Source organism: Eucyclogobius newberryi, unplaced genomic scaffold, assembly GCF_026437365.1.
Source record: "Eucyclogobius newberryi isolate DKJ021-1_F unplaced genomic scaffold, fEucNew1.0.hap1 SCAF_12, whole genome shotgun sequence".
In the NCBI taxonomy this organism is placed as follows: domain Eukaryota; kingdom Metazoa; phylum Chordata; class Actinopteri; order Gobiiformes; family Gobiidae; genus Eucyclogobius; species Eucyclogobius newberryi.
Window position 1 is genome coordinate 27,961,175 of NW_027315746.1, and position 26,731 is coordinate 27,987,905.

At 39.4% G+C, this 26,731-nt stretch overlaps 1 protein-coding gene across 1 annotated transcript in view; it reads left to right on the top strand.

The window, feature by feature from the left end:
- Nucleotides 1–26,731, top strand: part of myo10 (myosin X) — a 116,701-nt gene that overhangs the window by 85,932 nt on the left and 4,038 nt on the right. The window contains exons 20-39 of the mRNA XM_072441778.1: nt 12,189–12,313; nt 12,968–13,082; nt 15,430–15,536; nt 16,380–16,607; nt 17,396–17,435; nt 17,930–18,365; nt 18,875–19,281; nt 19,689–19,809; nt 19,893–20,136; nt 20,828–20,923; nt 21,015–21,108; nt 21,200–21,255; nt 22,081–22,223; nt 22,615–22,806; nt 22,992–23,149; nt 23,236–23,359; nt 23,705–24,002; nt 24,427–24,634; nt 25,285–25,427; nt 25,510–25,630. Coding sequence (XP_072297879.1) covers nt 12,189–12,313; nt 12,968–13,082; nt 15,430–15,536; nt 16,380–16,607; nt 17,396–17,435; nt 17,930–18,365; nt 18,875–19,281; nt 19,689–19,809; nt 19,893–20,136; nt 20,828–20,923; nt 21,015–21,108; nt 21,200–21,255; nt 22,081–22,223; nt 22,615–22,806; nt 22,992–23,149; nt 23,236–23,359; nt 23,705–24,002; nt 24,427–24,634; nt 25,285–25,427; nt 25,510–25,630 — 3,456 coding nt within the window. The remainder of the gene's footprint in view (nt 1–12,188; nt 12,314–12,967; nt 13,083–15,429; nt 15,537–16,379; nt 16,608–17,395; nt 17,436–17,929; nt 18,366–18,874; nt 19,282–19,688; nt 19,810–19,892; nt 20,137–20,827; nt 20,924–21,014; nt 21,109–21,199; nt 21,256–22,080; nt 22,224–22,614; nt 22,807–22,991; nt 23,150–23,235; nt 23,360–23,704; nt 24,003–24,426; nt 24,635–25,284; nt 25,428–25,509; nt 25,631–26,731) is intronic.

Here is a 26,731-nt window from a genome sequence, read left to right on the forward strand (position 1 = left end):
CATTTACATTATTTTACATAATATGTATGAGTTATTATGGAGATATGATAATTAATCATTCTGTTGTTTGATAGTCAGAACCATTTCACTGAGATGCAGTTTAGATGGAGACATTTTCACACGCAGCATTCCCACTGTTCTCTGTGGAGGGTTAAGAATTAGAAAATGTGAAAATAACTGTATAAATACATGAAAATAATATATTTAAAGGTGCACAATGTAACATTTGTGGTGGTGGGTATGCTGCATCTTTGTCTCCATGGAGATGTTATTGTTTTGCCTGGAATGCTTCAGAATAAGCCATTCAGCTTTTGTTTTATATTGTTTATTGCTATGGCAACTGTCCTTATTTCTCATCATTCAGAAACCTGTGGATTTTCCTCCAAAACAAATTACAGTTCAAATCTGTGATTTTCAAGGTATTAAAGAAACTAAACAATAATGATACCTTGATATGAATAAATCTGTTTTGTCTTTCCTGTTTTGATTAAACTGTTTGTATATTTAAAACAATGCTAGATTGATCAGTTGAATGCTTGTTCTTGTGGACCGTTCCAGGCAAAGTTCTTGGAGGGAAAATAAATCAAAATAAATTAGATCACTTAATACTTTGGAATTTTCAGTCTGGACATTAAATTAGTGTATAGATGTTTGTGAACTTGTGATAAATATCCTTATTATCAGTAATTACATTAAATTGTGTCTTACTATAATATTTCACTTTTATGTAATGAACATATTTGGATTTTGTGTTTGGTGTTTTGTGTTTTAAATATGATATATCAATTCTATTTTGGCCCAAAAAAATAACAATTATACATATTTTTTCCAGCAGTGTCAAAATGAAATGCTAAATATCCATTGGCACATGTAGGATTTCGCTCACGAGTCTTTTGTCAGGTTTCCATGCGTTTTAGCTTCCTGTTAGATGCAATATTGTTACGCCAAATCATTCTGAATAGTCATTTCTGCACGGACACGCCCCCGCCAATCGCCATGACAACAGAATGTCAGACACAGCTTTTGTTCCATGAGACAGCTCCCGTCGTGGCCGCCTGAGGGCTCATCAGTGACATCAGAACTACCAAATCTGATCTATCAAAGTCCAGTCATCGAATCGACCTTCTGTCCCGGAGTCACACAGCGGTCAGCACGGAAAACATGTACAGTATTTTTTACAAGAGTACTCAGAGAAGGACATTAGCGCAGTTAAAGATGTGAATTTACTACAGCTGTGATGTGACAGTAACAGAAATATTGTGAAAGCCCAAGACAAGTGGACAAGACACTTTTATATTGAATGGCTTTGAAATATGATAAAAAGCAGCATTTCTACTATACTCCTAGCCTCTTCGCAGTATTGCAAATAAATATGATATTGACCCATAAATATTCACAGAGCTTTATCGACCATTCGTTTCTTTTCGAAGTCTAAAACAACTGCTAAGGGCATTGAGCATGAAAAACTTAAAAATCAGTCAATCCCTGGATCAAACCCTGTTGCCCCGCCCTGCATCTCTGCAATTGGACATTGTCGTACAAATAAATGAATAATTAGCTCACATTAACCTATGAACTCTGTATATGCATAGGTTTCTGTTTAATTTTTATAGTTGACATTTTGAGGGTGTTTTTCCATTCCAAAAATATGATATTTTGTTTTCAATTGTTAATTATTTTGGCATCACTTTCAAACCCACAAATACCTGTTTTTTTCCACTAAAATTAGAAGCTATTAGAATTTAGAAAGTTGATATTTTTCTTATTAATGCATATTTTCTTTTTTTGTGACTTTCCTTATGTTGATCATGTTTTGGTGCGTTCACACTAAAATTAGGACTAAACTAGGTCTAAACCCGAATCTAAATATAGATCAAATAAAATGTATATCAGATTTTTTAGGACTAAAATAAGCCCGAACATTCATTGTGAAATAGTTGCAGACAGAAGACTATTTTGCTGAATTAAAGATGACAGAGTATAATTTAAGCGCTCACTTGTCCTTGTCGTCAACATGTGATATATGCGACATTAAAACTCCAGCAGGGGGGGCCATATCCAGCAGGGGGGCCCATGTGGGGGCCATATCAATAAAGCCACAGTCTGAGCCACGTGCTACGGCAGCTGCACTTCTTTATGAGACTCTGATCCAACCTTAAACAAGGTCAGATGATGGGCCTTCAATGGAGCTTAAAGTAGAGGAGTAAACGCAGGGGCCCCCAGGGAGAGCGGGGGTCAGGTCCCCAAAGAGGCCCCCAGAGGTGCCCTGTCGTCTGCCCGCTCCACTTACTGCAACAGAAGGAGGAGCAGAGTCAATATTAAACGCACAAGTGGATTCAAATCAAGAAAAGACACTCTTTCATTTCAGGAGCCATCTGTCTGGGGCGGCTCCAAAATGGGCCCTCAGACGCTAATGGAGGTTTATTATGACATTTAGACATTGTACGATCAGACAAAGAACATAATGCCCTGCTAATTATTACAGTTAATTTGAAAACAAGATTATTTTGCCATACAGTAGCTGAGTAGTCCGAGTGCTGTCAGTTATTAGAGAGAGAACACAAAACATTAAAAAATTAGACTTCAAAACAAAGCTCAGGCAAATGTTTATATCTAATGCCCATGTAAAGTAAATTATAAATTTGTCTGTCCAACTCGATAAGATAAGTCTGAAAATCAACAGGGACTAAAGCCTGGCGTCCACTGCACAAGACGTGAAACATCTGAAGCCATAAGTTTGTCTGAGCAGATCTCAGCCTCTGGGCTCCGTGTGGTAAACCCACTGTGCAGGACCTGTGGTTGTATTAGCCGAGGCTAACGCTACATGCTAGTGGTGTTTTTGCACTTGTATATGATACTAAATTAATAGAAAAGTGTTGACTTAAGGTCCTGTTTACAGCTTCTGCTGGTACTTTGAGGAACGCATGTGTTTACTGATGGTCACATGTTTGTATTTACTTGTGTTAATGTTGGTATTATGTTTGTGTTGCTGGTGGTCACATGTTTGTGTTTACTGATGGTCACATGTTTGTATTTACTTGTGTTTAATGTTGGTATTATGTTTGTGTTTACTGCTTGTGACATGTTTGTGTTTACTGCTGGTCACATGTTTGTGTTTACTTGTGTTTAATGTTGGTATTATGTTTGTGTTGCTGGTGGTCACATGTTTGTGTTTACTGGTGATCACATGTTTGTGTTTACTGGTGGTCACAAGTTTGTGTTTACTTGTGTTAAATGATGGTATTATGTTTGTGTTGCTGGTGGCACATGTTTGTGTTTACTGATGGTCACATGTATCTGTTTACTTGTGTTTAATGTTGGTATTATGTTTGTGTTGCTGCTGGTGATATGTGTGTTTACTCTGGTCACATGTTTGTGTTGCTAGTGGTCACATGTTTGACAGAGATTGGAGGTAGACACAGTGAGAGGAGGACTCACTCTGACAGGTTTGATATAAACCACAGCTCGTCTTTGCTGGTACGACGGCTCTAGGTTTAATCTCAGTCCCTGTCTCACTGTGAGACTTATGACCCGCCACTTTGAGCCACCACTCAATATCCAGGAGATGCTATGGCTGTGCTAAAACGTGCCAGTGTGTGTAAATGTAGAGGTTAGGGTGGCAGATTTCACAGCAAATTAGTTTTAAAAGATAACAATAATTGTTTTAAATCATTGTTCATTATAGACTACCGGTACTTGTTTTTCCTATCTACAAAACAGTATTTGCAATATTATTATTTCTTAGATATATCTCCATTTCAAACTTGATTTAATTATTAAGGAAAATACTCAACAATTAAATACAAATGCAAATTTAAATACTACAGTGATTATTAAGATTCATACATTTTTATATAGCCAAATGTAATTTCCATCACAAAATGACCATAGTTGCAGCAATATAGCATGTGGTCTGATGTTAGTTTGAATAAGATAAACCCCTTTCACAAACGAAACACGAAAGGTCAAATTTGATCCTACTTTTTAGTAGTTATTATTTTCATTATTGATACATTTGTTCAAATGTTCAGTATTTTGATACGAACGTTATTAAGGACAACAATAAGAATCACAGTGGCTCAAATGTTAGATCATTATTCAAATCGCTTGAATGGCAGAGGTTAGATTCTACTAGTGCATTGTGCCATTTTGCCCATGAGCAATACACTTCATCCATGTTTTGAGAATGGTTAACTGCTCCTTCGTGCTCTGAGCGCCTTTTGCACATCGAGAGAGTCACAATGTTTTATCGTGAGAGAGTTAACTCCACAAGAGCGATCAGTTTGCTTGTTCAGACATTGGTGTGGCACAATATTAGCATTAACACAATGTTTTAGCTGATAAACACACAAGAGGGAAACGGACTTTGTGTGTATTGTGTCTCTGTCCAGTTGACCTTTATAAGTTTGATTGTGTGAAATTGCCTCCTTTATTTTGATTGGTGATGTAACAGTGCAGGAGCGGGATCGTGTGGCTTCTGCACGCGCTCAGTGGAAACGTCAATATATTGAATAGAACGGTCATACTGACGCTGTAGTCCGAGTCGTGCAGAACAACAGAATAAACAAACAAACAAACAAGCAAACACAGAACAACAGAGTAAACAAACAAACACAGAACAACAGAATAAACAAACAAACACAGAACAATAGAGTAAACAAACAAACACAGAACAACAGAGTAGACAAACAAACAAACAAACAAATGCAGAACAACAGAGTAAAAAAACAAACAGAGTAAACAAACAAACACAGAACAACAGAGTAGACAAACAAACAAACAAACAAATGCAGAACAACAGAGTAAAAAAACAAACAGAGTAAACAAACAAACACAGAACAACAGAGTAAACAAACAAACAAACACAGAACAGCAGAGTAGACAAACAAACAAACGCAGAACAGAGTAAAAAACAAACACACACAGAACAACAGAGTAAACAAACAAACACAGAACAACAGAATAAACAAACAAACACAGAACAATAGAGTAAACAAACAAACACAGAACAACAGAGTAAACAAATAAACACAGAACAACAGAGTAGACAAACAAACAAACAAACAAATGCAGAACAACAGAGTAAAAAAACAAACAAACAGAGTAAACAAACAAACACAGAACAACAGAGTAAACAAACAAACAAACAAACACAGAACAACAGAGTAAACAAACAAACACAGAACAGCAGAGTAGACAAACAAACAAACAAACGCAGAACAACAGAGTAAAAAACAAACACACACACAGAACAACAGAGTAAACAAACAAACAAACAAACACAGAACAACAGAGTAAACAAACATTATGTACATTTAAAACTTACCATCAATTTCAAAACACACTTTCTCCTATAATATTTTTATTAAACAGTACTAGTATTTGGAGATTTGGAGAAATATCAACATCATTTCATTTGATCATTTTATACTATCACCCACTAGGAATATTACAAGCTGTTTCATGCTCTTCTGTATAAAACGTGTAGTTCCATGCCTGAGTTGAAAGGCTCTGAACTTGTTCATCCAACTACATACTACTAATTTCATTGCACCTTCATAACCACTAATAGTAGTGGTAATGGTAGAAGTTGTTAGTGTTAAAAGTAGTGGTAAAAGTTCTTGGACTTTTACTATTGGAGCACATCTTCTTTTCAGTATGATGAAGAAGTTATCTAAAACTATGTTGATCTTACAATGAGTTACATGGTCAGTAAAAATCAGATAACCCAATAACTAAATCTGAGCATACACAACAGTGTTAGATATTATGGCAATATGGTGTCAGGTAATCAATAGATTTTTAGAGTCAACAGACAAAAATAAATCAGATTACTCATATCAGATATAACATGTTTACATTCAGACCAAATTGTGATTATCATCCTTTTTCTGGACCTTAATGTTTATTTCAAAGTGGTGCAAAGTTTATAATCTGATATGAGTATCAGAAAGACTATGATCAGAGAGAATTCAGATGGTTTTGTTCTTCAAATATAGTTTTAATAATAATTTTAACCAGAAAAATCAAAGTAGCTGCAGCCACGGTTTACATGACATTTGAATAATCATAACTCCATAAATCAGATGATGATCAGGGTTGTGGTGTGCATGGAAACAGCCAATGATAAAGAGAACAAGGAAAAGTTGTTCCCATCCAAACTCATCTGACCGGTCGGATGCCCCGTCATTTTGAATGTAAACAGCCCAGAGCCGCCCATAAAGTGACCAACACAAATTAGCCTCAGCAGGAATCACGTCACCATGGCAACCCCCAGCCTTAGCCCCGCCTCTCCTCTCCTCCTCTCAGACCGAGCCTTTGTTTGAACACTCGGAGGCGCAGCGCTCACTTTGGGGGAGTGTACAGACCCATGCACTGCACTCGCACTGCTGGAACTCACTCACTCTGGAATTCACGATTTTTGGGAAATTTTAAACATTTTGAGGAAAGAAACAAAGCGGAACTAGAAGGCCGGACTGATTGACAGAAGGAGAAATGAGAGGTGAGGTATTGTCGGCATTGTCGCTTGCTCAGTGTTAGTTATAGTCAAATATATACAATGGTGCGGTGCATTCAGGTGTCAGCTTGTTACGTGAGATTTTAAGCATTAATTATAGACTATTTTCAATGCAAAATCTTGTTACATTTTCAGAATTTTTTCATTCAGTTTTTTTCAAATTTGGAAATGAAAATGCCGTTCTGATCCATAAATGCAGTACCACTTTAAAGCTGCACTATGTAACTTTTCTGATGGATGGTCCTCCACTAACTTGTCTCCATGGAGATGTTATTGCTTTGTCTTTAATGTTCCACTGTATGTCATTAAACATATTTGTCTTGCATTTATTCAATTACAGTAACACTTTAATACGCCTTTATAAAACATGTACAAATAGTTTATTAAGAATTATTCATGCTTAGTAACTAATGTATTAAAACCCCAACTCTTTAATGGCTTTAAGGTATGAAGCCTGAATCAGTCTCTTAAGAAATATGTATTCATTAGGAATTAAGTCTTTGTGAATGCTTTATTAAGGTGTTGTCAGTATAAAGTGGTACCAAAAGTGAGTATTTGGTATCAATGTTGTCTAAACCAAATCGTATGCATATTATATTGTATGTAATTGTCTTTTCTTTTTTTTTTTTTTTGCAGTTTCAATTGTTAGAATAGAACTCTTAAAAGTGTACTGTGTAATGTATATTATTTATTTTTGTTTTGTTGTTGTTTGTGACGTTGTTGAACTGTAACGATGGAGATCCCTTAATGCTAACGTGACATGAAAGACATTAGCATTTGTTACAGTTGGTAGTTGTCAGCGTGCTCCCACTCTGCAGGAGCAAACACGAGCAATCACAGCGGCTTTTGTTACGTATGAGGCTGTGAAAGAGGATGGGAGGAGCGTACTCAAGAGAACAAATACATATAGTTTACTGTACGGGTAGATTGTGGAGTTTTGATTACTTTTTTTCATCCTTTGTTCATCTCCCTTTTACAAATTGCTCATTTAACACCTCAATCAATCATTACTAATAATTCATTTCACCATCAAGTGCAATTTGAGACATCATAATTAGATTTATTGACAAATTTATTTTTCAGTTTCATATTTTTAATGAATGTTGACATTGGTTCAGCCGGTGAATCTCTAACATGAGCAGACAGATTGGCATATGGAAAAGCAATTACAGTGGAATTTGAATGAGACGTGGTGGAAATGTGTGACAGCCAATCAGAGAATCACATTATGGTTCGTTTTAAATCATTTAAAGGGAGAAGTCGTCAGTAACAATCGTCTACCATGGATATTAAAGTACATGGAAAAAGCATATTCATAAAAATGTAAATTATAAGCACATGATTATTTTTATAGATGATGAATAATATGAAACTATTTTCATTTTTAGGGGGTTCTCCTCTTGTTGAATTGGGCGGCACGACTTGAGTAAACTAGGACTAGAATAATGTTATAGTTTATTCAAAATGGATCACAACTCTGGTAAATGAAGTGTAGTTGATCGTTTAAACTAGTGGTGTTGACGTTCCTAATTGAAATAAAATGATCTTGTCGTCGCTCCTCCTCTTTGATTCTCTCTTTTGTCTTTAATCCTGTGGAATTCGGGGTCCTTCAGACTCGGGGGTCAGCGGATCCCTCGCCCTGGTCCTATGTTCTTCTGGTAGCGCGCAGGCGGACATTGTTCAAAAACTCAGAAGGAGGAGTACCAAAGGGGGAAGCCTGCTAATCCTCCTTTCACTGCCTTCAGGTGGCCCGTCCCGCTCACGCCGCGGTACAGGCGCTTTAGGCTTTCACTCCGGGCCGAACGCTGCCGGAGTCGTGGGTTTCAAAGAAGTGAGGTCGATTGGCAAAACTTCAGCTGTTTGGAGGGAGATTTAAGAGCTTTTTGTGGATGAAATTTAGGAGCGATGTGAAGAGAAAGTTGGGCTGTTTTTGTGCGGGTACAAAGGCATACGATTGGTTGTCAAGGTATTATGGGTGTGTCTAAACTTGGACTAACCAGGACTAAAACTCTACTAGAACATGCCCAAAATCAAGTCCACACCAGGACGAAACCAGGCCCAAAACAGGACCAAATCAACTAATTAAATCTACTAAACTAAATCTACTCCCATTCAATTTTGATTCTTATTATATTCTTTATATTGTTTATAGTACTAATATGAAACCAACAAATGTATTTACATTTTCAGTTCCTGATTTGGTCCTTCTTTATAATAACTACTTCTTAATTAAGGTTTTTGATTGAAGGTTTTAATTAAGCAGATATTAGCCAGAATCATTCTTAATTTAAATATCTTGTTCATTATTAATTAAGTCTTTGTTCCTGCTTTATTAAGGATGATTAGGTGTAGATGTTATTAGTGTGTAGCTGTGATAATGTCCTTTCAATTCAATCGTAGATCCAAAAAGTAATGTGCTTTTTATCTGGATTTTCATGGTACAGTAACATTACTTTTGAATTCAGAAAGTTTGTTTTTTAAAAACTGTTAACACACTAAAAGAATTCAAATGTAAATATGTTATTGCTTGGTTTTGATGTTGATTATTATGACATTATCCTATAAGCAGGAGATGGACTGTAGTTACGGTGAATTGAGTGTTTTGAGTGTGTCAGAAGGTTTTAAACTTTAAAAACACAGAAGAGCTCATCTTGGAGAAAGAGGTTATCATCATAGAACGGAAAGAGGAGGGAGAAAGAGAACCAAAACTTGTTATTGAACAATATTTTACTTTGCGACTAAATACAAGACGTTATTCTCTTTTTAGAACATCTTCATTAGTCCATAAACGTGTCGCAGTAGTAAGTCTTTCTCGACTCGTTCCCATCCTCAGCCGCGTGGGATTTCCAACACAATTTGTTTCCTGCGCATTGTGTGAAGTGTCCAGTTGACTTTGTGTGTTTGCATTATCTCTCCCCCCCCCCATCTGCCACTCCCCCTCAAACACAGACACGCCCCCTTTTGTTGCCCTGAATGCCCTAACGCTGGAGGAAGTGGTCCTGAGAAACACACTGCAACTGACCCTGGGGCTATTGTCACTGCCCCTGGTGCTACACGCCGTTGTCACGGTGACGGGAGGCTGCTGCTGCTGCTGCTGCTGCTGCTGCTGCTGCTGCTGCTGCTGCTGCTGCTGCTGCTGCTGCTCTGGAGACAAGTCTGAAACTTCAGTCACTCAAAGATGCAGCGCAGTCGCAATATACAACCTGATGAACCTATAAGTGTTTGGAATCACAGGTATCAGGGTGTGACTAAATGTGTTTCTTAATTGCATGTGAACTGATTAATCAGTATATCTGCAAAGAGCGTAGAGTAGAAGATGTACACAGAATTGACAATGATATAATAATAATAATAATATAAGGGCCCTGCGACAAGTTGGCCACTGTCCAGGGTGTACCCCGCCTAAGGCCCAAAGTCACTGGGATAGGCTCCGGTCACTCCAAAAGGGAACAAGCGGTAGAAAATGAATGAATGAATATAAGGGCACAAATTAAAATGGCACGGGCAAAACATAGAAAATAAACTGTCCACAATCTAATTCAAAGTGCACAAAATAATGAAATGGGCACAAAGTAATTCAACTGCATAAAGTAATCCACAAAGTACACAGATTATAATACAAGTACGTTAATTAATAGTAGAAACAGGTCCGTCGACTGCAGAAATGAGAAGCCCCGGCGGATTTTCATTTAGACTATATACAAGACGGCAGGGATAGGAGGTAGGGGGAAACAGACATTTTGTGAGCACTCAAGCCTTGATGGGTGGATTTCACAGGACTAACTCAAACATGCATGAATCAAAATTCAACTTTGAGTAAGGTAATGATTATGGCGTTATAAAATCGCCATAACTTGATTAAAAGCTAATAAAAGTACAGTTGACATAATATCCCTTTAAGAATCATGTATTCCACTTGTCTATCTTGTCACTGGGCAGACAGAAAGACTCTTTTTGCATGTTTTTGCATATTGAATTGGCATGGCACCCTTGAGCTCGCCAAACCAGAGCTCGAAATTCACAAAAGCTGCAAAAAAATCAACAAAATAATGAATAAACCTGTCAAATATTGAAAAGAAACTTGGACCAATGGGAGCAGAGTCATTGACACGGCAAAGAGGAAGCGCCCAAGTGAAGTGCCCGTGGCGGAGGGCACTGGTGACACGGGCAGCCTTTGTGCGCACGTATGCTAATGCCAGATATGCTAATGCACCGGTGTCCGCAAAAAGGCTGCCATTCAGGCCCCGTCCGAGCAGCTCTGAGCCCTTCTCCTTCTGGAACGTCTATCAGAGCAGATACAAACTAGATAAAGAAGGCATTAGGAGCATTTCTCATTCAGACGCCCACCAAGGTCACGGGGTTAGGGGCACCGGGCAAGGGGACCCTCAGAGCCCCTCTGTGTTCTGTGACGAGGCCGGGGCGGCGGGCAGAGATGCTGGGTTTGGATAAAAGATGGAGACGTGGTCTTGTTTTGGAAGCTGTGGAATGTACTGTACTTTAAACGGGTTAAATGGACTTCAGTGACGTGGAGCGTGTCGTGGAGCACGTCACGAGGCCAAACCAGGACTCCAAATCAAACATGTGATGGAACTGTAAAATGGTAAATGGTCACATTTATATAGCGCTTTTCTACCATCAAGGTACTCAAAGCGCTTTACATCAAGGAACCAGTCACCCATTCACACACACATTCACACCCCAGATATACGCAGACACTGGGGGGCAAGTTGGGTTAAGTGTCTTACCCAAGGACACAACGGCAGTATTCACATGAGGCAGCTGCGATCGCACCGCCAACCTGCGGGCCAGTGGATCTGACCGCTGACCTTTGGATCAGAAGACGAGCACTCTACCACTGAGCTACTGCCGCCAACTGTAGAACATAAATGTGCATGAGGAGATTTTAAAGGTTTGCACAAAAGAATATTGATATTTGAATTGGAGATTTTTACATAATACTTTTTTTGTTTGTTGGTTACACTTGCATAAATGTGTGCTTTTATTGTACATTCTAAAACTATACATTTTCTTTTTGGTTGCAAAGGGGCAGAGCATTTGTTTTCTGAAAATGTCCCATTGCAACTTTAGCTCAGAAATGTTAGGACTTATAAAACATATATTTGATTCTTTATAGGACTAGTTTTGTCAAATTAAAACATAATTAAACATGTTTTTATGATAAATATAACCATTTGTACACATACATAAATACACAGAATAAAGCATGCATGTCATTGTCTAACACTTCATAATACTTAAGATAATATTGTGAAACTTATAATGCATTAGAATGAGCCCTAAATACTACTTTGCTGGGGTAAAGTACCTTGAGTATTTGCTACATAAACCCTTGTCTTTCATGCACGTTTACAATCATAAGCATCCAGAACACTGCGGCATTCCTAATATGGATTCCACAAAATATATTCAGTCTCAGCACAAACAGTTTGAGCTGAAAATCTATTACAGTATCGCGCTGTTGTCAAACGTTGCCGTGGACAACGACAGCACTTTACAGGAAGTCGATGCGTTGTTAAAGCTTTATCGACTGGTCCGAGACGTTTTTATTCATCTCACAGCTCAAGGCCGGTCCAGATTATCCAGGAGCACGTGTCTGTCTCCTTTGGGACCGTGGACATTATTAAGCGACATGTTTTCTTCTCTGGGACAGATGCCGGACCAGTTTGACCAGGCCTTGGTGCTGAACCAGCTCCGGTACTCAGGCATGCTAGAGACGGTGAAGATCCGACGCACCGGTTTCCCCGTGCGCCGGCCTTTCCACGAGTTCTGCGCCAGGTGTGTACGGAAGAGCAACACAATGACATGATAAATACAGTAAAGGGTCTCTTTTTTATGCTGTATGGGGAAAAATGACTATGTCTTTAGTTGTGATTGGATCCGATAACATTGACTTTGTATTAAAATGCATTGAATTTTAACTCTCCACTCCAGCTTGAACTAATGAAAAAGTCAATACATGTACAGAAAACCTTAAATATAAACCATGTATTAAAAAAGGGGGGATTTAAAAACATAATTATTTTGAGAAATTTGAAATATTGATATTTTTCAATACTTCAGTATCGATATCTGGCAATGATCCACCAATCACTAGTGTCTTTACGCTATTTTGCTTAGTTTTTTGCCTATTTATATGATATAATACACGTCTAATATTAATATTTTACAGAGGAGTTCTTCAAAATCAGAATCAGAAAGGGTTTATTTCCATTGTCAATGAACAGAATTCACAAACATAAAACAATGAACAATGAATAAGTCAAAAGAGGAACAATTTAAATCTACTTTGGGATAAGAATAACAATAAGCTATAAGATAAAACTGTAAGAATTAAAAATAAAAAAGGCATACTATGTATACAAGTTTACTGTTGTGTCCTTGTTACTTTCCTCTTGGTGATATGAAATATAAGGAGCTGTTGTTGCGCAGGTACAAGGTGCTGTTGCAGAGCTCGTGGGGGCAGGACGACCTCAGAGCCTGCTGTGTTCACCTGCTGCACCTGTACGACAGCAGCGGCTCCGAGTGGCAGCTCGGCAAAACCAAGGTAAAGACATATGCACTTTACACATGCAAAACACAGACCACCTCACCAACTAGTCAATAAGACAAATCATCATTGTCTTGTTTTAGTTGAGCTAACACAGTGCAGAAAAATGCATCATTCATTATTCAACCCCAAATCTTTCTTAAAGCACCTGACTAAAATGACCTTAGATTGAAATTAGAGCTAAAAGGAAAAGTCCACACAGTAGTAGCACTTAGCTGAGCAGTGTTTTTGGCAAGTAATTGAATAGAAATGGGGAGGTTTGGTCTTGTTTGACAGAGATTGATCGTGGACGCTGTGAGAAAAAGTCTGCGACCAAGATTCCAAAACATCTGACCCGCTCGATATAAATCACAGCTCGTATTTAGTCGTACGACGGTTCCAAGTTTAATCTTTGCTCCCGTCTTGACCTGAAACATACAGCCCACCATTTTGAGCTCAGATTTCCCTCACAATCAGTAATCTAAGTAGTGAAAAAAGAAGTGCTATTCCTAACTGCACCACCTTGTCAAAATACAGTCCTTAAAAAATACTCCTGCTATTCAACTATTCTACCCTGCTCTTGTTGGTCCCTCTTCATATGTGGCGCTCTGCAGCAGGTTTATTACACTTATTAGATCTGCTGCCTCCACAGACGCTCCACGATGGATGACATGTGGATGTAATGTACAGCTGTGGGCGTGTGCATACGTTTCATGAGTGGCTTTTAAAACACTAGAGCGTATAGCGAGCTCATGATATTGCTGCTATGTGCGGCTATGTTTAGTTCATGTACAGTTCATCCGTATTGCTTTATTTATGGTTGAATTGAAGCCTCAAAGCTGCCAAGACCTTCACCGCTTTGGGACCTTCTGCTCCTCCATCTGTTTTCTTGTGCTACACTGCCTAAACTGGATTGGGAATATTCATTTTGACACATTTAGCCAAACGCTTATAGATTTTAGGTTTATTGGATAAAAAAACAACACATAACGCTGTGCATGTGCTCAATAACAAACAAACGAACAAACGAATGGTGTACAAATGACATCAGTGTTAAACAACATTTCAGAATCACAGACCTGTTTCCTCTCTTAAATGTGTTTGATGTCAGACTGTCACGGTTGTTGTTCCACATCTTTTTGACACCACCACCTTTCTACATGTACTTTTTGTTAAATAAATAAATAAATAACGTAGATTTTTTTTATTATTAACCTATTGCTGTCAACTTGTCTTACTCTTTAGGCACCTCCATGACATTATGAGGTAGATTTGATGTATTGTTTTCACCAGCGTCTCACGACCAGTCGGCTCTGCGTCCGCGCTGACTCACTGTGAAGCTGTTACAAATCGATTGCGTGTCGCTCTGAGCTCGGTTCACTTTTGTCCCCTGTGACAGATTTACACAGTGAGGGCCCCGGCCCCTAACACGGCACATGTGCTTCCTTTTGTCCTTCTACAGCCACAAGTTTCATTTTCTAGAGGTGGTGTAAATGCACCAGGGGCCCGATGTGTCACTGGGGACGGCACGTGCAGGCTCAGGGGCCCCTATTGAGTTCATTAGCATAGCCAAGATCTATAGGATTAGTAACACGGGTCTTTGAGATGCTAATGCTACATGAGCTGGTCTTTATATGTAGCACTGATACAGGACAGAGTGTATTTGGAAGTTTTGATTTAGTTTTTCAGTTTTTCAGAAAATGTTTGACTTTAATTGTGGTCAAAAAGTTTAACGGAGAGAACTTGGGAAAAGAGCAACTATGATTATTGTAGAAATTGTATTAATTATGTTCTATTGATCTGACAGGGGAATGGGAACTCTTCAATTGGTAAAGATTTTACGGGGCCTACTTATTTCAACATTTTGAATTTATGTATGCGTGATCTAAAATCACTTGATGTAGACAAAGAGCTCAGGTTTAAACAAAAATACATAAATAAATAATACAATAATTCCAAAACATTTTAGTTTAAAGGAGACATATATTGTTTTAGTGATGTTTAGTTATAGAAACAGGTTTGATTTCTGATTCCAACGGTGCTGCATGTCCTCCCTTCTCTCTCATCCCTCATTTCACGCTGTACTTTCTGTCAATAAAGCCTACGGGCAACAAAATCTAGAAAATAATAATAATAATTTAGAACTCTGCATGTATCAAGTCTTCCTTTTTTCAAACAATTGAAACAAAGTACCGGGATGTAGGCGGGGATAGGGGGTAGGTGAAAACAAGATACCGGTACTCAGTTACTGGACAATACAGGATTACTCGGATTAAAAGCTCATTAAAGTTGATTTCTCATGATATGACCCCTTTAAGTAAGTCATATAAGACATGATAAAAGGTTGCACAATTTCTTGCTGCAGGTGTTTCTGCACGAGTCCCTGGAGCATCGCCTGGAGAAACAGAGAGAGGTGGAGGTGCTCAAAGCCGCTATGATCATCCAGGCTCACATCATGGGCTACATGGCCAGGTACGCTCTTCCTCATGAGACACAAGAACATGCTCACAGTAAAATGCCATATCAAGTTATTACGCATCATTGAGCTTTATTACACAAACCAAACATGAATTTGAAACACTTTAGCGCCATCCTGTGGTAAAGTAGTATATTCTTTTACATGTACAATATGACTGCACGGTATTGGAAATGTTTGCGATATGGCTGCTGTGATAACTATATCATTGTGATGTTATTCATTTACTCTTTGTCACAATCACTTCTGTTATTTGACAACAAAAGCGAACATGTGTCAATCTGCACAAAATAAAACCTTAACAGGGAGAAAAGCGAGGAGCATGAATCAGTTTTTCTTTATATTTTCACTTTATTGAGGGTAAATGTTTTTGTACAATGGAAGACCTTAATGTTATTGCAATATACAGTATTTTTGTATTTTGTATTATTGCTTTAGACAATATTTGGCAATATATGGACATTTAGAGAATATTTAAGAGCAGAATTAAATAAAAATGTTATATAGTTAACTTTCAATTAAGATGATATTTCTGCAGTTTTGTGATTAATTGTAGCAGATATTTCACATTGGTCTGATAATAAACCTCAACTAATATGCTTATAGACATGTTTTAATCCATTTCTATTGGATTGAGTACAAAAATATCTAGTTATATATTTAATTGCGATTTTGCGATGTTTGCGGTTAATTGTGCTGACTTAATTGTACCATATAAAAATAGTGACTAGAATGTGACTAGAACCAGAACTAACACAGAACTAGACCATGACTAGAACACCAAACTCCAGGACTGAAGTAAAGCTGAGAACTACTTTTCCGTATTGTGTTCTTGACAGGAAGCAGTACCAGCGCGTGCTGCAGTGCATTGTGGTCATCCAGAAGAACTACCGAGCGTTTTACTGGAGGAGACGCTTCCTGCTGCTGCGCTGGGCCGCTCTGACCTTCCAGAGGAGGGTCAGAGGTCAGAGGGCACGGCGGGCCTTTGTCCTGCTGAAAGAGGAGAGGATGAGGAGGCTGGAGGAGGAAGAACGCAGGAGGAGAGAGATGGAGGAGGAGCTGGAGAGGTGAGGGGAAACTGGAGGAGATGTAAAGTACATTCTAAATACTGGGATGGAGGGTGGAACATAGTGTGATTTAAATGGAGAAAATCACAAAATATTAAAAATCCAGGTGAATTTGGCAAATGAAAACCACTCATCCAGAGTGAAATCACAGTATTTGTATTTTTTGTTTAACTGTAGATTATGATAAACAATGAAAGAGTTAGGTTTGACTTTACAAATACTATTTTTACTATTACTATTTTTTATCTTATTATAATTTATTAGTAATTAATAATATTTTTTTTCATTTTATCTAGAGATATATTATATACTTTACCACAAATTGTGCATTTTGTATATACAATTTTACAATACAATTTTGAGTCTAAAATGTATTCATTTTTTCTTCCATCTTTTGTAATAGAAAGACAAAATAGCTGACATTTCTACTCTAGAAATTCTAAATTGTTGCTTATTGTTTGTTGTAAAGACTTAAAACAATTAGTATTCATATCTGTCGGTTTGTCTTTGAAAATGTTTTATGGTCTACTTCGTTTTGCCTCCGGTCGTTTCCATTCCAGAATCTTTAAAAATCTGTTGCTTTTTCTGAATAATTTTCAATGTTTACATTTTTACTCTTTTACAGAAACAAACCGACAAAGTCCACACTTACAGAATATGTAGAGACATCACATTTAGTACAGCGCACATCCAGTATAATCAATGTTATTGTTGGTTTTAATTGAGTTTGTTCTGGACTGTGCCCGGAACTGTGCGCGCTAAAGCTGATGAGATGTTTGTGTTGACAGAGCGAGGCAGAGGCTGGAGGCCGAGAGGCTCGTCAGAGAGGTACGCTCATTAGATTACTCTCTCTTTACTCCTGTGTCTGCTCAGTGTCCTGTCATTTATGTATCACCAGAAAGTATCATACGTACAGCAGGTCTATGTCCATTATTTATCTACTTGGCTCTGTTTTTAATGAACTGTAGCTTCCAATCTATCAAATCTACCTTGGAATCAAAGACATTCCAGACTAATTTTGTATATAAAGTCTATATACTGTAAGGATATGGATATATAGTCTCTGTACTAAAGGTCAACATTCTCAACATTGGGTATAAAAATCATTTCAAAGGTTCCCCAGATGATTTGAGGGATGAATTTAAAATAGATTAAATAGTCTTAAATAAGGCTTGACACCTTCAAATGCAGTGGTAAATATAGATTATTACCAGTTGACCTACAAATGTAATGAATATAGGTTGTTATTTTGGGGGTTGCAAAAAGTTTGAGAACCGCCGCTGTAGAGAATGATTGTACATTATGAATATTTCTTTGTTCAGGCTGAAGAAGCGGCTCGACTTGAGGAACTCCACCTTCAATCCCTCACCGCCTCTCAGTCTGAACCCCACACGTCCACGTCCTCAGCCCCGCCCGGCACCAGCCCGCTCCCCCCACTCCCTGCCCCAGCAGAGGGGCCCGAGCTGGAGGAGCGCGTGAGCAGCGAGGCCTCTCAGGTGGAGGAGATCCTGCGTCTGGAGCGCGAGATCCAGAGTCTCCAGAGGCAGAAGGAGCGCCAGGAGCTGTCCCTGACCGAGGCGTCGCTCCACAGGCTGCAGAGGCTCAGGGACCAGGAGCTGCAGAGGCTGGAGGACGAGGCGTGTCGGGCCGCGCAGCACTTCCTCGACTCGCTCAACTTCCACGAGATCGACGAGTGCGTGAGGAACATCGAGAGCTCTCTGCAGACCGAGGAGAAGGACGGAGACCCTCATGACAGAGGTAAACTGCTGCAAAACATACTGCAGACATTCTTATATGCTGGAGAAAAACATTCAAATTGTTTTCATTTGTGTCATTTCGTGTCAACTTGAAATTTCACAAAATCACAATGTTTTAAAGTAAAAAAAAAAAAATCTGTATTATGTTTAGCTTTTACTTCTTATATGACTACTGTTTAAAGAGTTATTCAGTCTTCTAACATTAGAAATGGACTGCAAAACTCCATGAACTGTGACAAAATTCAAATGGATTTAACCTGCAGTAAACCAGTCTTAATCCAGACTCGGCACAAATCTGGACTAAACCAAGATTAATCCATTATGGTTTTATGGTTGAATGGTATAAAATGGTGAAAAATTTACGAAGCAGCAACAATATTGTTTTTAATTCTGTTTCTATGCAATGGCCAAAGGCAGTACTATTGTTGCCAATAGTTTAATAGATAATTTATTCATCATAATAATATCATAAACATTTCATCTCACACTACTCCCTTCTCACATAACCAGATGAAGAGGAAGTGGACGAGGGCTTCGGAGCTGATGACGATGCCTTCAAAGACTCCCCAAACCCCAGTGAACACGGACACTCGGACGGCCAGCGCACCAGCGGCATCCGCACCAGCGACGAGTCTTCAGAAGAGGACCCGTACGCTAACGATGCAGTGCTGCCAAACCCCAGCGCCCCCGTGCCCTCCTCGGAAGCCCCCTCCGACGAGATGGTGGAGCTGATCCCACCAGACGAGGACTCGGACTACGACCAGGACGACTACGACGAGGGGGCCATAGTGTCCAGTGGGAGTGTGGCTCTGTCTCACTCCAGGAGCGGACAGTGGTCACCGGACTACAGGGGCTCGGTTGGGACGTACAACAGTTCTGGGGCGTATCGGTTTGGATCGGAGGGTGCACAGTCTTCGGTAAGTTTAGGAGTCTGGCTTATTGGACACAGCATTGGTGGAGAAGGAATTAGCAAGGTCACAGGTTCAGTTCTTAGGCTTTGCATCTTTTCTTGTGGCTGTGTATGTTTTTCCATTGTCCATTTCACCCTTTGCTCCTGGTGCGGTCGGCTCTTCTGATGGTGTTATCTCAACTAGTTCATCTGTAATCACACGCACAATTTGATATATTTTTTCTATTTTGGTCAATTTGATTATTTTATTTTTTTTATATACAAATACACAGAGAAAATACATTTAGTATTGGTATTGCTATACGCTATTATAAGCAATCTTTCCATTTTGTCCAAAGCGTAACATCCCAGTGATTTTGTACATCGAGGTCAAAGGGCATGGTTATTGACACGTTCTTTGTTTTCTCGCCACAGTTCGAGGACAGCGAGGACGACGTGGACAGACTGGACACAGACGACGAGCTGTCCTACAGACGAGACTCGGTGTACAGCTGTGTCACTCTGCCGTACTTCCACAGCTTCCTCTTCATCAAGGGTACGTCCTGGTATAATGCAAAAGAATATAACATTAGCCCACTTGTCAACGCAGTATTGAAATGGCGTTGTGGTTGCGTGCAGGCGGGCTGATAAACACGTGGAAGCGTCGCTGGTGCGTGCTGAAGGATGAGACCTTCCTGTGGTTCCGGTCCAAGCAGGAGGCTCTGAAACAGGGCTGGCTGCACAAGAAGGGCGGCGGCTCGTCCACACTGTCCCGACGCAACTGGAAGCGGCGCTGGTTCGTCCTGAGGCACAGCAAACTCATGTACTTCGAGAACGACGGGGAGGACAAGATGAAGGGCGTGCTGGACATTCGGGAAGCTAAGTAAGAGACAAGTTTCTATTGTGATATTTCATGTATTTCCCTTATTTTTTATGCAAAACAAATCTCACGCTTTACCATCAATTAAATTATTAGCAGGAACAAGTATTATCATATTAGCATCAGTATTAGCAGGCATGAGTTCTGAAAATAATGTATTAATTATTACTAACAACTACAAGTACTATTGCCAAATTTGTAATTTGTTTTAAAACAATGTTATGTATTTTAGACCATTTTATTATTATTACTTGGGGACTTGAGCTTGTACAATTTTAAATGTAGTTAATTAAAGTTACATGCCAGAATTATAATCAATCAAGAGTACCAGAAAAATATCAATTACAGTAATGAAAGTATTTGTAATTAGTTACTTTCTCCTATGGGCTGGGCGATACTGCCATATTGGTCGATCTCAAGTTTCCATTAATTTGTTTTTTATTTTTGAAAAAACAAAATTGCTTTCTTAATAGATTTCATGATCATAATCAAGAAAGATGTTTAATGTCATTTCACACAAAAATTGCCCAATTTCTGCTCCAATCCAGGTTTTACTGACAGAGGATTAGTTGTATATCTCTTAATTTAAAAAACCCAAGCTGATCATTGACAAATAGACATGACTGAATCAGATACCCATATAGTAGACTTTTATATGTGTATGCTGATGTATTTATTTTTCAAATCTTTTCAGGGAAATTATCGACAACACCGGGAAGGAGAACGGCCTCAACATCGTCACGGCGGAGAGGACGTACCAGCTGATCGCCGAGTCCGCTGAAGACGCCAGGTAACACAGCCAAACCAACCACATCGGTTTTAGCTTGGGTGTTATTCTGTTCAGTTTTTGTATGAAATATGCTTGACTTTTGTGTCCACAGCCAGTGGTTCAGCGTCCTGACCCAGGTGCACGGCTCTACAGAGCAGGAGATCAAAGAGATGCACGACGAGCAGGCCAACCCCCAGAACGCTGTGGTCAGTAAAGAACTTATGAAGAAGACAGTATTTACCAGTAGGACACCTGAGACAAGCATGACTCAGCCTTTTCTTGTTCTTCTCTGTACAGGGCACTTTGGACGTGGGAATGATCGACTCTGTGTGTGCTTCTGATAATCCAGAGAGGTGAGACAGAGAATTTAGGATTTTATGTGAGATTTTTCTATTCCCGGCAGCTAAATGACACACTTAAAGGGCCTGGACGTGACTTCTTTTATATTTCAAAAAGTGTGTAAAAACTAGTGATGGGCAGATCTAAACCAAAATATTGATATATTAATACTGAATGAGATATCAGAAAGGAAAGATAGATTGTGTTAAAACAATGCATTGTTTATATTTTAGTTTATTTATTTATTTATTTCTTATATCAGTTCCAGGCTGGGTTGATCCAAAATCATTCTTTATATTAGAGGCGTTTCAATGCATTTGAATACAAAACCCATTGGTATCTGTATCAAATCGTTATCGCGATACTTGCCAAAGTATTAGTTGGTATCAGATTGAAACGTAAATCACTGGTAACACATGGAAACAACTGCCTATGACTATCACGAATACTTGTTTCTCTGTCATGGTTCAAGATCTGAGTGAGAGACGGGACTGCACGGCTGTATCGTGTAATAATGATCTAAAAAGTAATAAAAACATATTTTGTATTAATTGGTAGCATTACATAATAACGCACAGTTTTATTGAGAAAATGGTTCCAAAATACAGGTGACCTTTTTCTATGAAAATGTAGTAATATCTAATAACAGAAAAAGTGCTTTTTATATCTATTTTGCATTAGAATATAATAATAACTTTTGTTTATTACATAATGCAGCCAATTATTTAAAAATGTGGTTTCATTACATTTTGTATTTGATGACATAATGCTGCTGCACAAGAACGACATGAACAGTTCATTCTGAGATTTCACTGTAATTTATTGTTGTCGTGTGGCAGGCCCAACTCCTTCGTGATGATCACAGCGAACCGTGTGCTGCACTGTAACGCAGACACGCCCGAGGAGATGCACCACTGGATCACCCTGCTGCAGAGGTCAAAGGGCGACACGCGGGTGCAGGGCCAGGAGTTTGTCATCAGAGGTATTACAGAAAGTCTGCATTTACTGCACCCTTCTCATACTTTACCTGAACTGAAATAACAATATTTTTATTTGCCACATTTTAGACTTGTTTAGATTGATTTATTTGACAAAAGATTATTTGATGTCTTTTTCCGACAAGTTTAAATCTTTTCAGGGCTAAATTAGAATGAAAAAGGAAAATCATGAATAAAAATCTGCAGAATTTATTTATTTTATATTATTTTATATTATTTTATTTATCTTATTTATCTTATTTTATTTATTTTATTTATTTTATTTATTTTATTTATTTTATTTATTTTATTTATTTTATTTATTTTATTTATTTTATTTATTTTAGTATTGCAATATATTATGCAGACCTGATTTAAAGTGTAAAACTTTTCCAGGCTGGCTGCACAAAGAGATGAAGAACAGCAGCAAGGCCTCACTGAAGCTGAAGAAGCGCTGGTTCCTGCTTACCCATAATTCCCTGGACTACTACAAGAGCTCGGAGAGGAACGCCATGAAGCTGGGCACGCTGGTCCTCAACAGCCTGTGCTCCGTGGTCCAACCTGACGAGAAGGTCTTCAAGGAGACCAGTGAGGACACACGGCCACATTTCCATTTTATTCACCGTTTCTAATTCTAATACGTACTCTATAGTGTCAGGATACTTTTGTGAAAACTTTGAACGTCAAAACTTTTAAAGCTGTGACAGAGAAAGATTAAAGAAGCAAAGAAATACTGTCATTGTGTTTAGTAATATTAGCATGTTGAATCTCAGGTTACTGGAACGTGATCGTGTACGGCCGTAAGCACTCGTATCGCCTCTACACCAAGCTGCTGAATGAAGCCACGCGTTGGGCCAACTCCATCCAAAACGTCATAGACTCCAAAGCCCCCATCGACACGCCCACACAGCAGCTCATCCAGGACATCAAGGTTTGGGAGTCGAACCACAGATTTGTGCAAAAACACGTGTTCATTTATCCTTAATTGTAATGTTGTGTCCATGTTTTGTGTTGTAGGAGAACTGTCTAAACTCTGAGCTGGTGGAGCAGATCTACAAGAGGAATCCCATCCTGCGCTACAGCCACCACCCTCTGCACACGCCCCTGCTCCCACTGCCCTATGGGGACATACACGTCACAGGTCAATGTCAGCACACAGGACGACGATTACCATTACATTCTATTCAAATATAACTCTACACACCATGTTCTTAAACCGATTCCTATAATAAGTACTGCGGACACCAACAGAAGCTTTGCCCCTCGTCTGCTGCTCCACACTGTCCCCCCCACTGTCCCGCACACTGTCCCCCACACTGTCCCCCACACAGAGCATGCTTCACAGGCAGGACCCAGATCTGCCGAGAGCAAATGAGAGCTAATGATGTCAGGCATTGACCAGTTGGTATTACGTAATGATCAGACAAACATGAACATCATATTTTGGTACATTTTCTCACCCTCGTCTCCCCCTCTCCCGTCCCAGGCTCCCGCAGCAGCACATACTCCACGCTCCAGGACGAGGCTCTGAAGGTGTTCTCGTCCCTGCAGCACCTGGAGGCCTCGTCCGACCCGGTGCTTCTGATCCAGGGCATACTGCGGACGGGACAAGAGCTGCGGAGTCTGAGGGACGAGCTTTACTGTCAGCTCGTCAAACAGACGCTCCGCCCCCCACAGCCTGGGAGCCCCGCCCACCTAAGCACCTGGAAGCTGCTGGCCTGCATGTCCTGCACCTTTGTCCCATCCAGGAGCATCCTGCGCTACCTCAAGTTCCATCTCAAGAGGTAAGCACTGGAGCGGATGTGGTAATCAACGTTTTCTTACAAAACTGATTAAATTGAACTTGGCCTAGTCTGTCATTTTAACTTAGCAAAATCCTCATTGTTGTAATGCTAACAACTAGTTTTGCAAGATTTTCCATTATAAATCTGGCCTTATATAGAGAAATAGGCCATGGCTCACTGGGCGGATCACTTTTCAACCCAGACGTGTTGCTAATATGATTATGACATGCTGAAGTGTCTATATAAAGTCTGTCTTATAATAGGGCTCAATTTCGGAATAAGAACAAATACTTATATCACCCAGACCAATCTTTATGTAAAGTGATGATCAAACCTAGAACAGATCAATATAATTAGCAAAATTACAGATTCAATTATTTAACAAACATCCAAACTAAATGCCACGTCTTTCTGTGTCCCCCAGGACCAGAGAGCTGTTCCCGGGCTCAGAGATGGAGAAGTACTCTGTCTTTGCTCTGGAGGCTCTGAAGAGGACCAGGAGCCGAGAGAACGTCCCGTCACAGGAGGAGATCCGCTGCATCGTGGCCCGGCAGGAGATGAGCACCACAGTGCACTGTCATGGAGGAGGCTCCTGCAAGATCACCATCAACTCCCACACCACGGCCGGAGAGGTGAGGGACACGCTACCAGGGCAAACACATGGAAAACTATGTATCAGTATGAGTGAAGAGAGTGAGTGAAGTACCCAAGTATAGGTAAAATACTCTGTGAAATATTAAATGATACAAATACTATTAAGCGTACAGTAAAAATCCGTTCTTGTTATACATTCCAATTCTGAATTTCCCCGTTCGGATGTTTTCTCGAGCCTGTATAATCCCTCTGCAGACAGTAGATAGCTCAAAAATGCAGTTAGTGATCTTAAAAAAAGCATTGATGCAGATGTTTTGAGTTTTTTTGTTAGATGTTAAACTAAATATACTCAAGAGCCTGTTTAAAAGCCATTAACAATACAAATAATGCATAATATTTGTCCTTTAATAGATCGCTACTACCGGTAATCGATTGCTGAAATAATTATCAACTAATTAAGTCATCAAATCATCGTTTTCTGAACTATACACAGACCTGAACATGTCATGTGCTCCGTAATATTTTACGGCAATATGACTCATTTGAACCATAATCAAGGGTCAACACTGAATGAACCAAGAACATGGAAGAATTCTGTATACTTCGATAATCCGATCCGCATGTGCAGCTCTGTAATGATTGTGAAACGTGTAAGTATAAAAAGCGTTAAAAGCGTGTTTGTGGGCAGGTGGTGGAGAAGCTCCTGCGCGGCCTGGCCATGGAGGACAGCAGGAACATGTTCGCTCTGTTTGAACACTGCAGCACCAGCAGCACAGAGAAGGCCATCGAGAGCCGCGCTGTCGTCGCCGACGTCATCGCCAAGTTCGAAAAGTAACGTTCACGCCACACGCTCTGACACGTGAACTCTTTTATCTGATAAGTGCGTGGTTACTGACGCTGTATGTGTTTGTAGACTGTCGACGAGCGCGGACCAGAGCGGCGCCGGGTGGAAGTTCTACTTCAAACTCTACTGTTTCCTGGACACTGAGAATGTTCCCAAAGACAGTGTGGAGTTTGCCTTCATGTTCGAACAGGTCAGTGACTGTTACAGGTTATTATCAGTCAAGTTGTGATGTTGTTTTAGACCTGGTTTAGTCAACCTTGATATTCATGGGTTTCAGCTTCCATGTTTAATTATCTTATTTTATTCCTTGAGAAGTTTGAGAATAACTGAGCTACAAAATAGAAATTATAGCATTGTTTGAAAAAATAAATACCGGCAATATAAAATCATGTAAATGTGTTAAAGGTGTTCACTTTAAACAATATCTGGAGTAGTATTTAGCTTCATTGATTTGATGTCACAAACCAAGGAAATTGAAGGGAGAGAACGTACTTAACAGGATTCCCAAATAAGCAATTTAGCGATCCGGAAGTCTCCTGTGCTGTTTTCAAGTCCATAAATCATCACCAGCATCGTTCAGAGCATTTTTGCCATCGAATCACGTTCATTACAACTGTGTACAACTTACATTTGTATGTCAAGCAAGCTAGCTTTTGTTTATTTCCCCATGGTAATTCACTGTGCTGCTCGTAAGTGGAGCTCTGAAATGTGAGATGTCAAAGCGGTTCTCAAGAGCATGTTTAAAGGCCAATAACTATATAAATAATGCCTAATATGTGTCATTATGATTAGTCGGATGGAATCATTTATAGGACACATGCTCATAATTTGTGTTGTTATTTACCTTTAAACATGCTCTTGTACATCTGCTTTCACATCTCATCTTTTACTCATGAACATTATATTTCCCACCTCAGGAATTGTGTCAGAAATCCATCTACTGGCAGCTGAGAGAATTACAAAGAGGAGATAAACAAAGCTAGTTTGCTCATGGCATGTTAATGTAAGAATGCTCAGAACAAGTCTGACGATGGCTCTGCCTTTGACGTCAAGTGTTTTCTGAGGCTCAGAGGGACTTTCTTTTTTTTAGATTTTGTGCTTGTAGGCTTTATTGACATGAAAGTGTGAAATGGGGATGAGAGAGAAGGGAGGACATGCAGTAAACAGTCAGAGTCAGGAATCAAACTCACGGCCGGCTGCACTGGGAGCCCGGCATGTGTGCTGTACTCCAAGAGACAACAATGATATAAACAGCTTTAAAAAGAAGTACATTTTGCATAACATGTTTCCT